The sequence below is a fragment of the Oryx dammah genome, unplaced genomic scaffold (assembly GCF_014754425.2).
Source record: "Oryx dammah isolate SB20612 unplaced genomic scaffold, SCBI_Odam_1.1 HiC_scaffold_2, whole genome shotgun sequence".
Classification (NCBI taxonomy): Eukaryota; Metazoa; Chordata; class Mammalia; order Artiodactyla; family Bovidae; genus Oryx; species Oryx dammah.
In genome coordinates this window covers 92091264-92103548 of record NW_024070186.1, presented here as the reverse complement: position 1 = coordinate 92103548, position 12285 = coordinate 92091264, and the positions used below count along the sequence as shown (strand labels likewise).

General features: G+C 41.2%; 1 protein-coding gene across 2 annotated transcripts in view; it reads left to right on the top strand.

The window, feature by feature from the left end:
• CFAP91 (cilia and flagella associated protein 91) overlaps positions 1-12285 on the top strand; it is an 84835-nt gene that overhangs the window by 44016 nt on the left and 28534 nt on the right. For both annotated transcript variants that reach the window (XM_040250982.1, XM_040250974.1), the window contains exons 10-13: positions 3907-4023; positions 6137-6208; positions 7400-7546; positions 9574-9795. In XM_040250982.1, coding sequence (XP_040106916.1) covers positions 3907-4023; positions 6137-6208; positions 7400-7546; positions 9574-9795 — 558 coding nt within the window. The remainder of the gene's footprint in view (positions 1-3906; positions 4024-6136; positions 6209-7399; positions 7547-9573; positions 9796-12285) is intronic.

Below are 12285 nucleotides of genomic sequence, written 5' to 3'. Positions count from 1 at the left end.
GAGAGTTGGACATGACTTAGTGACTGAAAAACAATGAACGTCAACAGGGACATTGTCCAATATCTAAAGAACTTTAAGAGGCAGTCCTTTTTTTCAAGGTACTTCCTGACTTTAGGAACAACACATTAATTAATGGAACCAATCCAGAAACCTGGAACCTGTCCAGGCTTTCTTTTACAGCCAGAAGATTGGCAGCTGGTGATTGTCATTTTCCCTTCAAGGCTGGGGTCTTAGCAGCTTTGTAGATAAGGCAGTTCTGATCATAACCTAACTGCATTTGCACAAAACAGAGTTAGCATTTCTTCTCCTGCCTTGAATCCTGGTGCTTACTTCTCCTCCTTACTAAACAGTATCCTCTGTGGCATTTCCCCCCAGAGTAGGGTACTTTCATCAGCATTAAAAACCTGTTCAGGAAGATATTCTTTCCCCTCAATGATTTTCTTAATGGTGTCTGGGAATCTTCTGCCTTTTGGTCAGCAGAAGCTACTTCTGTTATCTTTGTTTAAGCCAAACCTCTTTAGAAAATTATCAAACCATCCTTTGCTGGCATTAAATTCTCCAGCTTTAGATCCTCACCTTCCTTGTACTTAAGGTTCTCATATAATGACTTCAATTTTTTTTTAATCGTGTGTGTGTGCGCGTGCATGCTCAATCATGTCTAACTCTGTGTTACCCGTGGAATATAGCCTAACATACTTCTCTGTCCAGGAATTTCCCAGGCAAGAATACTGGAGTGGGTTGCCATTTCCTACTCTAGGGGATTTCCCAACCCAGGGATTGAACCCACATCTCTTGCATTGGCAGGCATATTCTTGACCACTAGGGGCATCTGGTAAGCTCTTTTGAATCATATTAGAGTCTATAGGTGTGCCTTTCTTTTATCCCCCCAAAGCTCATCAAATTATGCTCTGTCCTTTACTTTTGACTGTGCTGGTCTTTGTTTCGCATTTCTCTAGTTGTAGCCAGTGGGCTACTCTCTGGTTGAAGTGTGCAGGCCTCTCATTGCAGTGGCTTCTCTTGTTGCGGAGCACGGGCTCTAGAGCACATGGGTGTCACTAGTTGTGGCACGTGGGCTTAGTTGTTCGATGGCAGGTGGAATCTTCTTGGACCAGGGATTGAACCTATGATCCCTGCACTGGCAGGCAGATTCTTAACCCACTGAACCACCAGGGAAGTCCAAGTATGCCTTTCTTTTAGCAATCCTGCATCCACATGAAAGCTTCATTTTCAACATGAGATAAGGTGTTTTGCAAATGGTGCAAGGTTTTCACATCTGCTTGTAACCATGGCTTCTTGAATTTCCTTTTCTTTTTTCACAGTGGTCCTTACGCTTGATTCATTTATCCTGAAATGGTGGGGAACTGCAGCTGCAAACCTCCATTTATGGCGAATATAAAGCACTTTACCTTTTTCTTGTTAATATCATGACTTTTCTCTCCTTCTTGGGAGCAAACCCAGCATCACTAGTGGCATTTCATATGGGTCCCATATTGTTACTCAAGGTTTATGGTATTTCACTAAACACAGTGAGAAATATACAAGAACTGCTAGAGATCACTTGTTACCATGACATGCATGTTATCGCAGAGACGAATTGCTCCTTCAGATGTTGGCATCACCTTACATTTTAAGTGGACACTCACAGTGCTTGTTGTTCAGTCGCTCAGTCATGTCTGACTCTTTGCGACTCCATAGACTGCAGAACACCAGGTTTCCCTGTCCTTCACCATCTCCTGGAGCTTGCTCAAACTCATGCCCATTGAATTGGTGATGCCATCCAACCATCTTGTCCTCTGTCATCCCCTTCTCCTCTGCCTTCAATCTTTCCCAACATCAGGGTCTTTTCCAGTGAGTCAGCTCTTCACATCAGGTGACCAAAGTATTGGAGCTTTAGCCTCAGTCTCAGTCCTTCCAGTGAATATTCAGGGTTGATTTCCTTTAGGATTGACTGGCTTGATCTCCTTGCTGTTCCAGGGACTCTTGAAGAGTCTTCTCTAGCACCACAATTCAAAAGCATCAATTCTTCAGCACTCAGCCTTCTTTATGGCCTGACTCTCCTATCCATACTTGACTACTGGAAAAGCCATAGCTGTGACTATATGGACCTTTGAAGGCAAAGTAATGCCCCTGCTTTGTAATGCCTCTAGGTTTGTCACAACACTTAAGTTCACAGCAAAAGCAACAGGAGTTAGTTATGAATTTATTATAGTAGTATAGTATGTCCTACAGCTTTGTGCAGTTATCATTTAATACTGCGTCTTTGTTTATGTTTCTCTTGATTTTGAATGGCATCACGTGTGGTCTTTAAGTGTCTGTGTGTGTAAGTTCAATAAACTTTAATTTTTTATAATAGATTTGTGTGTAGTCTTGGGAAAGATTGAGGGCAGGAGGAGAAGAGGGGCGACAGAGGATAAGATGGTTGAATGGCAACAATGACTCAATGGACAAGAGTTTGAGCAATCTCTAGGAGATGGTGAAAGACAAGGAAACCTGGTGTGATGCAGTCCATGGGGTTGCAGAGTCAGACATGACTTAGCAACTGAACAACAACAAAGGGATAACACAGACTAATAGCTACATATATTGTATGCATTCATGACATACCTGACTTTTTCTATATTTCTGGGCTGTGTGGTTCATATGGAAGTTTCTTCAAACTGTCAAAAATCTCCAAAAAATTTTCCAATATATTTATTGAAAAAAATCTGTATATAAGTGGATCCATGCAGTTCAAACCTATGTCGTTCAAGGGTCAACTCTACTTTTAAACCACTGCTGCTTCCTGTTGATTCGGTAGTTTTGGCTATTATAGAGCTGTTATATATATATATTTGCCATCAGATTTATTTTCAAGAAACTCAGAGCCTCTATTACAGGCATGGTAATTGGATGTGGCTCCAAATTTTACTCATAATTAGCATATTTTTTATAAATCTTAACTCTTGACTTAGTGTTTGCTTTGTCACTTATTTATGTTTTTGTGGAAAAATAGTGTAAAAATTATTAAATGATGAAAAAGTAATTAAAGTGTGGTTTTAAAATTTAAAATGACAGAGATCACATTTTTTGATACTTTTAAGCTAAAAACATCCCCCTGTGTCTGAAAATGGAACCAATGAACAAAACCTTATATATAATTCTGTCAGGATTTTTTGATGATCAAAAGTAAAAAAAAAAAATATATATATATATATATATATATATATATAATGCATGTTGAAATAGAAACACATTCTTTCACAAGGAACCAGATTTAAAAATCTTGATGTGCTTGGCTTCAAGCCCAAAGTCAAGCTGTCTTCACTTGATAACAATTGCCAATTAATACCCCTCATTTCCCCCATAACAATAAAATATACTAAATGTTTCAGTCAGACACTGCACAGGACAGTTTTCTACTGCCCCAGGCAAGTCATTTAAAACAGCAGATTAGCTTATGTGGAAAAACAGAAGTTGGGGGGTTTGCTTGTATACACACAGCATAGAACCTTTTAAAACCTCAAAACCATTTTTAAAGTCTCCAAGGCTTTTTATTAAACTGGATACACCCAGAATGTTTCACGTGTGTTTAGTGGTTAACTTACTCATGGAATATCATAGGTGCACCCTGGTTTGTACTTTCTCAGACTGTCCTAGCATGACCATAGAGAAGATTGTTTCTGACTGATCTGGTAGGAGGAAAAAATACAAATGTAAGAAATGACACTGATTTTTTTTTCTTAAAGACTTCACTTTTCAGAGCAATTGTAGATTCACAGCTAAATTAAGAGGAAGGTAGAGATACTTTCTTATTCCCACATATGTATAACCTCCCCCATTATCAATATCCACCACCAGAGCAGTACACTTGTTACAGTTGATGAACATATATTGACATATCATTGTCAGACACTGGTGTTCTTTCAGGCACTGTTGGAAAAGAAGAATAAGGGTTTCGAAGCAAAGAAACCTATGCGTTTTCTTCAAAGAAAGCCAGTACCTCAACCTCGACTTCCAACTCCAACCCTGGAGATGAGTTCCAATGTAAGTTTGAGGCTTTTTTTATTTGAAAAGCTAAATTCAGCTTTGCTATCTGTTTGTTCTCCAGATAGTTTGGGTTAAAAACAAACCTAATATAACCATGTTCATTTCCCAAGATCTGAATTACATTTCCTTTATCCTTATATTTCAAATGCACACAGAAAAAAAAGCAAAATGAAATCTAAATCCAGTCCTTTTCAAGAATAAATACAAAAAGAATGAAATCTTCCCAAGAAAAATAGGCATCAGAAGGTAATCCTGATGTATGTCAAATAAGATGGAATGATAATCAGATAGTGTAACTGTATTCCCACATGATAGCTGGAATTAGCAAGGAATCATCAAGACAGGCCAGCTTCTGGGTTAAGATTGGCTAGAGAGCTCACTCTGACTCCAGGGCTGTGCCTTACCTTCTCAGGGCCCCACACTCAGTTTAGTCAGCATTTGCAGAGTTGGTTAGGATTTAAAGGACTGACTCAGAAAACTCACAAGAAACTGCTGGAGATGCCACAAATTTGCGAATTTGTTATTTATAGTCAAAGCTATGGCTTTTCTAGTAGTCATGTACGAATATGAAAGTTAGACCATAAAGAAGGTTGAGCACTGAAGAATTGATGCTTTTGCACTGTGGTGCTGGAAAAGACTCTTGAGAGTCCCTTGGACTACACAGAGATCAAACCTGTCTGTCCTAAAGGAAATCAACTCTGAATATTTATTGGAAGGACTGATGCTAAAGTTAAAACTCCAATACTTTGGCCACCTGATGCAAAGAGCGAAGTCATTGGGAAAGACCCTGATGTGGGAAAGATTTAAGCCAAAAGGAGAAGGGGGCAGCAAAGGATGAGATAGTTAGATAGCATCACCAACTCACTGGACATGAGTTTGAGCAAACTCCAGGAGATGGTGAAGGATGGGAGCCTGGCATTCTACATTCCATGGGATCGCAAAGAGTTGACACAACTTAGCAACTGAACAACAACAACATACTTTACAGAGAGAACTATAACTGCCTGGTATGTCAGGATGTTACTCTTGGGAGGTCAGCTTGTTCTCTCCCAAAACAGGGAAGTTCTCACACAAAGCCAAACTGCACATAAGGTTGTGCTTTGCCAGAGCGGGGGAATTGATGGGAGATCTCACTAGCACCTCCAATGGCTCTGAGATGTCTGGAGGGGTGAGAATGCTCCTGCTGACTGGCCACAATGCGCTTCTGGGCAGCATCCTCTTTTCTAGACTTTGTGCTGACCAGTGCCTGTGGTTAACATGTCTCATAAGTGTTAACGCCATTGATTCCACTATTGATATCTTTTGCATTCAGAGGGGCTTTAATTAAATTTGTAGACTCTGCTCTTTTTGCTTTTACACATACTTATTTAAGGTGATTTTTGTAGATTGCTGATTTTGTCCATTATATTCTGATTTTACCAGTTTAGCTAAATTCTTGTGAAAAGCACCTCATTTTTGACTCCATTGTACCCCATCTGCATTCTTTGTCTCGTGTTCATGCTCAATCACTAAGTTGTGTCTGACCTTTGCAACCCCATGGACTGTAGCCTGCCAGGCTCCTCTGTTCATGGGACTTCCCTGACAAGAACACTGGGGAGGGTTGCCCTTTCCTTCTCCAGGGGATCGTCCCCCTTCTCCCAGGGATCAAACCTTGTCTCGTGCATCTCCTGCATCGACAGGTAGACTCTTTACCCCTGACCCACCAGGGGAGCTTGCATTCTTTGTCTACTCATGATTAAACATGAAAAAAAAAAAAACTAATGCAATAGGAATGTTATTAGCAATACCTACTGCTTCAAGAAAGATTTTGTTGGAAAGGAATATAGAAAAAATGAAAATGGCTTAACTTGTAAGGATAGCATGACAGTGGGTGAATTTTTTGCTTTTGATATAATTTACCAATGATATCATGAAAAATATAATGAATTTTGACAGTACTTTAATGTCATGTTTAAAGTCCTATCTGTTCAAAGAACGGTGATTTGTTTTTGTTTCTCTTTAAATCCTTCTGGTGTCTAGCTTTTTTGCTAGATATAAATTTTCAAAAAAGTTTTTGATGCCAACTGCTGCAGTTCTCAAGCTGCTTCGTTCTCTCTTTGTTTTTTTTTAGGAAGAAGAAGATATAGAAATGGCTGTGATCTACCTTCAAAAGTTGCTCCGGGGCAGAGTTGTTCAAAACATGGTGTGTAGTGTGGACCCTGGCCCTGTTCTTCTCCTTTGAGACTGGATTCACAGAGTGCACCTGTGCTTGTTTCCTAGGGGTGAATTGCCTCCCACACCCTGCTGTCCTGTGGAACAATGCTATTGAGTTACCTACTCTTTCCCTTTTACTGCCATCGCTGGCCCAAGTGAGTGGCACAGTATCAAGGAAAGAAAGGAGCCACCTGCTGTTTGCTGTGTGTAACCAAGGCAGTGTGAAGCTAATGTCTTCCATGGACTTGCTGAATCCAGCAGTTTTCATACATGGATTTTGACTATTGAGCATCACAAACCAAGTGGATTCTCTAATTTTCCATAGTCATAATAATCTGAGTTTGCATATTAGTTAGCAATGCATGAATAATAAATGAAATAGCTAAGTAAATAAATAACTATAGTTTTGAACTCTTACTGTATGCTCACATTATATATTCTTTGCTCTACATATATTAGCATATTTTTTTTTCTATCAATTACCCATTTTACAGGTGAGTAATACAAGCCTGAGTGAGATTATGTTAACTGCCAGCAAATTCAACTCTGGTCTTCCTGACCGTAAAGCCTTAGTCAGATCATTGTGCTTCTTAAGTTTAAAAAGGGACTGTTGTAAAGCCTCAGCTAAAACAGTTTTTCTTCCCCAGACAGCTATAACTCTTAAGAGACTTGGTTATGGTGAGTCAGTCCAGGGAGGCTGGATGAGCGTCTTGTATTCAGCGCTGTTCCCTGTCCTCCTGCCAGTATTTCTGCAGGAGAAATGCCACAGTGAAGTTCAGACAGCAGGTTGTGTATTCCAGACCAGGAGCAGATCTCTCAGAAAAGAAAAATGACAATGAAAAATACGACCCCCAGGCTTCTTAGGGGAAGAGCCAGGAAATGAAGGGAAGGTTCCAGTTTCTTAACATGACCCTAGAATTGTCACCTTGTCTTTGAGAGGCACTTTAAGAAATTCAGTCAGCGGTTACCTGATAGTTGAGTTCCTTGTCTGCCTGAACAGCTGAAGGAGCTTTAGGAAACAGAGCTGACACCAAGCTCGGTGGCATACACCTGGTCCGTGGCCCTGAATGGCAGAGCAGAACCCGCGGTTCATGAGCGCCTCGCCAGTCACTGCCTGCAAGGCCTCGTGCCTGCACTGGCAATGCTGATTTGCGGGTCTCTCTGATTTGATTTGATACAGATGTTTGAAGGGAAAGAGAAGCGACTGGAGTTGATCCAGGAGCTGCGCACCAGCCACGCACTGCAAGAAGATGACAGGCTGGTGAAGAAAGCCGAGAAGCAGGTGACCCTGGCCCTGCAGCGGCAGAGGAACTTGCACGAGCACAAGGTTCTTTCCTCTCCTTTCTTGTCCCATTTTCACTCTTGATTTTTACTACTGTGCAAACAACAGTATAGTAATAACAGATAAGGTGATGTAAAAGAAACAACCCCCACAATCCCAGCATTTTTCACCAGTGGCACTACAGTCCACAGTTTGAATGGATGTATCCTCCCTGAGTTGAATATGTTTTTTTTGTTTTTAATTTGCAAAAAGGAAAGGAAAAAAGCTTCAGTATTTTAAAAGGTTTTCTTTTCCAATTTTTCTTAACTATTTAATGACTCTATTATATTTCAGTGGAAGCTAAGTAGAATGAATAAATACTGAAAGCAATAAGAAAAAGTGAGAAATGAGATTTTAAAAACTGTCCACACTCATGTATGAGTTTTGGAGCTGTACATAGCTCGTGCTCCTTAAACTGCACATTAAATATGTTAATATGTTATTCTATGACTTTCATCAGGTTCTCTGAGCTCTGTGACTGACAGTAGCTGGTGATTGCAGGTCTAACCCAACAACTGTAAATGTGTTTCCTACTTTCTGCTGGTATTTGTGTATATATACACAGTATTTAACGTTGACTAAAGTGGAGGTATACTTTTACTGTCTCTCCCACTTATCTGTAAATCAATGTGAAAAGAAAGTGTTGTTAGAAAGCAGACGTACAGCAACGTTAATATTACCCACCTTTAGTGACACACAGCTCTCGTGCTGTGAACCGGGCACAAATGGTCAGCAGCTCTGAGGCGAGCATCCCTGTGCTCCCTTCATGCGACAGCAGGGCTGAGAGTGCTGAGTGATGGGGGCTGGTTTAGGGGAGGGAAGAAGAAAGCCACAGATGGTGAGACCCAGCCAAGGGACCAGAGAAGGGAGAGGAGAATGTAGTCCCTGGAGTCTCTGAATCTGGGGGCCCTGGAGCCCTGGACATGATGGAGATGAGCTACACATCTATTCAGAGAGAGAGCAGAATGCTCAGGCAGTGGAATGCCCAGGACCTGGATGCAAGAATGCCTGCTTCGGCCCCTTCGAGGTTTCTGATTATAGACTTGAGCGGCTATAGCTAAGACAATCCAGAGTTTTTAATTCATCTATCCCATTGAGTGGATAAATACTTGACTGATAGACATGATGACAGCTAAGAGCTAAGGGAGGAATTAATGGGAAGAGCTGTCACATAGCCACAGACTCGCCCTGTTTACCTTCAGCTGCTCCTGGCTACACCTGTGGGTTGTGGGCATCTGGGGCAGTGGGCATCTCGCATACCTATAGCAGTGCTGATCCTCTCATTTTCTCCCTCTCTTATATCAAGGGGAATCATCAGTGTGAGAGCAGCAAGTGTCTGGGAGAAGAGCCTTTCCCCCTTACCACTGAGGCTAGGAGCAGGAACACAGTACAGTCTTCTTAAACACTTTTATTCTCATTGTGTCAAAGCCAGGACAGAGGGATCCCTCCACCATAAATAAACACTGTGGCTTATTCCTGGCCAGGAACTCTGGGCCCCTATCTACCTCAGTGACTACATAGACATGTAGGCTTATTTCCTACTCTGTTTCAAAGGCAGTTCTTAATGACTTTGAAGTTACTTAAATTAATAAAAAGTACCAAGGTTTTCTACTTTCATGTTACTGAAAAGCTTGAAAATTCCCCAAACTTGGTGTTAAAGGACCAAGCATTGAAAAATTAAAAGTTATCATGAGTGAATTTCTAGGAGATTCTATTTTTTTGAACTCCAATATTATCTTTTAATCAAAACCTTGACATTTCCCTTCATGTCTGGGGAGACATAAGTACTTTACCTTCTGGATAAAATTGAAAGGGAAAAAAAATTGTGTGGATGCTAACTAATGTTTTGCTAAACGATCATCCATTGCCGAACAATCCGCTTTCTCAAGTCTAAGTTTGTATCGTAAGTTTTCCTAGTAAAACCATTGCGTCCTGAAAGGAAAGTGCCTGTCGAGGGTAATCCAGCATCCCTCCTGATCCATCACACTTCTTAGTGGAATCTGTATCCTCATAGTCATATTATTATTTTTAAGGTGTCGCTGGTTGAAAACCACTTGGCTGGACTGGAAGGAAGGGTGCTGGCAGACATGTTTGACTTTCTGTCCAAAGAGCTGGTGAGACTGCAGGAGGAGAGGCGGGTCCACGCCCTGGCCATGCTGGCCGAGCGGCAGCGCCGGATGCGCGAAGCTGAAGAGAGTGGCCGGCGCCAGGTGGAGCAGAGGCGCCTGCAGGAGGAGGACCAGATATTTAAGGAGGCAAGTGGGGACGTTGTAAGGAAGCCATTTGTAAGGAACCAAGTCATACCCAAGGAACCTCAAGATAGGAGATGGCTTTCATTTTTTAATTGTCTTCAACAGATAATGTATTGGGTTCCTGGGATATGCCCAGCAGTATGTAAAGGCATTATGGGGTACTTTGGAGGGAAATACCAGGCATGGCCCCTTCTCTCCTGGAGCTTAAATCCTATAGAACACGCAAATAAGGGTAGAATAAGAAAATGTGTTTCATGAGGGAAACAAATGGGGCCCAGTGACACATTTTTACAGAGGTCATTGGGGGTACTTGTTGTATGAACAGGTTGGAGGGAGGACAGGGTGGAAATAAGGGACCTGAAAGGAGGCTGATGAACTAACTTAGGCCAGAGTGAGAAATGGGGTGAAGTCAAGTACAAAGTCCAGTTTCCGGTGTCAGTGAGTAGGGAGATGACGGTTGTTTTCCGAGGCAGGAAAGCTGAGGGCGGAATAGGTTTGGGGCCGGGGTGGAATCAGGAGTTTGATTTACATTAGGTTGAGACATCTTGGTAGAGGTGTCATTTCAGCAAATGAATATATCAGGTGGAATTTAGAAGAGATTTTTTTGACTAAAGATACAAACGTGGGAGTTAGGAATGCCAGGCTGGTAAATTAGAATTCTGACCAAGTCCCAGTGGATGTGAAGTTCCAGACTGACCCAGATGCAAACTCAGAGGAAATTTGAGGAACCGATAATATCTCAAAGCACTCTTGCCCTCATCAAGAATGCAAAAGCTCAAGTGATAAAATTGGAGGGGATTTGTGAGGAAGATTTCTTTAAGAGGAGCTGTGCTGTGACTAATACCCACCCCCCCATATCACACCTAGAGTTTGGGGAGTGCATGACCCCTTTCTTGGGGAGCTTGATGTGTGTTCTTTCAGTTAGGGTGTCTGACCCCCAGGAATGCAGAGGTGGAAGCTGGGCAGGCTGAGGGGTTTGAGCACAGATGAGGCTGCGTGGGCGGCCAGCACACCCAGAATATGTCAAAGCAAAGACTGTGTGAGTCTCCCTTGGGCCAGATGGGAAAGAAGGAAAGTGCCAACCTTTTTTAAAAAGTGCCAATTAAAAAAAAACAAAAACAAAAAATTCCTGTCCAGGAGGCTATCTGAATTGTAAATATGGATACTTTTGAGCTCCTCTGGTAAGAAAAAATAATGCTATGTCAACTTGAGGTTTTCTTATTTGATCTGTGATTTTAAGGATTTACCCAATTCCCAGGGAATTAGGATTGATTCATAAATAGTATTTGCTGTTTTTTCTATTTAAAAAATTGATTAAAATTAAAGATTTTCCATCTATGTACAGCTTAAAAACTTGCAGGTTGTATATTATCAAGTTCAGCTTTTTTTTTTTTACTTTACAATATTATATTGGTTTTGCCATACATTAACATGAATCCGCCACGGGTGTACACATGTTCCCCATCCTGAACCCCCTCCCTCCTCCCTCCCCAAGTTCATCTTTTTAATTGGAGTGGAGGATCATCTCTGGTGTCAAACAGCCTATAATAATAATTCATATTCTAGTTTTCTGTCATCCTAACAGCTTTTCTTTAAATAGAATTACTGAGATTTAGCAATTTTTAGCAAACGAGAAGTTACTATCCCCTACTGAAATCACTAAGGAAAAACCAACTGGGATGGGAAGAACCAGTTGGGAGTGAGAATAAAAGGAGAGAGACAAAGGAACCACTATACTCAGAAATACGGAAAGGAAGGTACTGGTGAAAGACTTCTAAGAAGGTGTCTTGTAGATGGGAACAGCCCCAGGAAATGTCAGCACATCTGGGAGAGGCATGAAAGGGTTAAAATGACCCTTCTGGCCTGATTTAAGGATCATTTATGTAAAGAATGTATCCATCCAGGGACGCCCCCATGCATCATTTAAATTCCCTATCTTCCATCATATGATCCTTTTATAGGTAAATATGCATGTATGCACATAAGTATACCAAAAACTAGAAATGTACACATTAGTAAATTTCCAGAAAAATAACATATATTGAGAATTATAGACTCATGTTTAAATGCATATACACTTCATGTCCATACGTGAAGACACATTCACAAACATGATCCCATGAGCAAAGTATTAGCAAAGATGTGGAGAACACATAGACACACATACAGCCACCCGAACGTTTCCTTTACTCACTTATGCACATACAAGCACAAATGTGTCCACACACATACACATTTATAAAGATGCATGTAAACATACAAGTACATATATTGTCAGAAGTAGATCACATTAAACCTCCCACCTCTGAACAAGACTCAGCTGTCTAATTGTTCCGTTCTAGGTGTGACTTGTCTCCTGAATAAGACTGTGGTGTCCATGGTAGCAGGCATGCTGTATATCCCTTTGTGCCTTCCGCAGCACCAGTGTAGCCCTCTGTACAGAACAGGCATTGAGAAAATGTTGGTTGGTTGGCATTGAGAAAATGTTGGTTG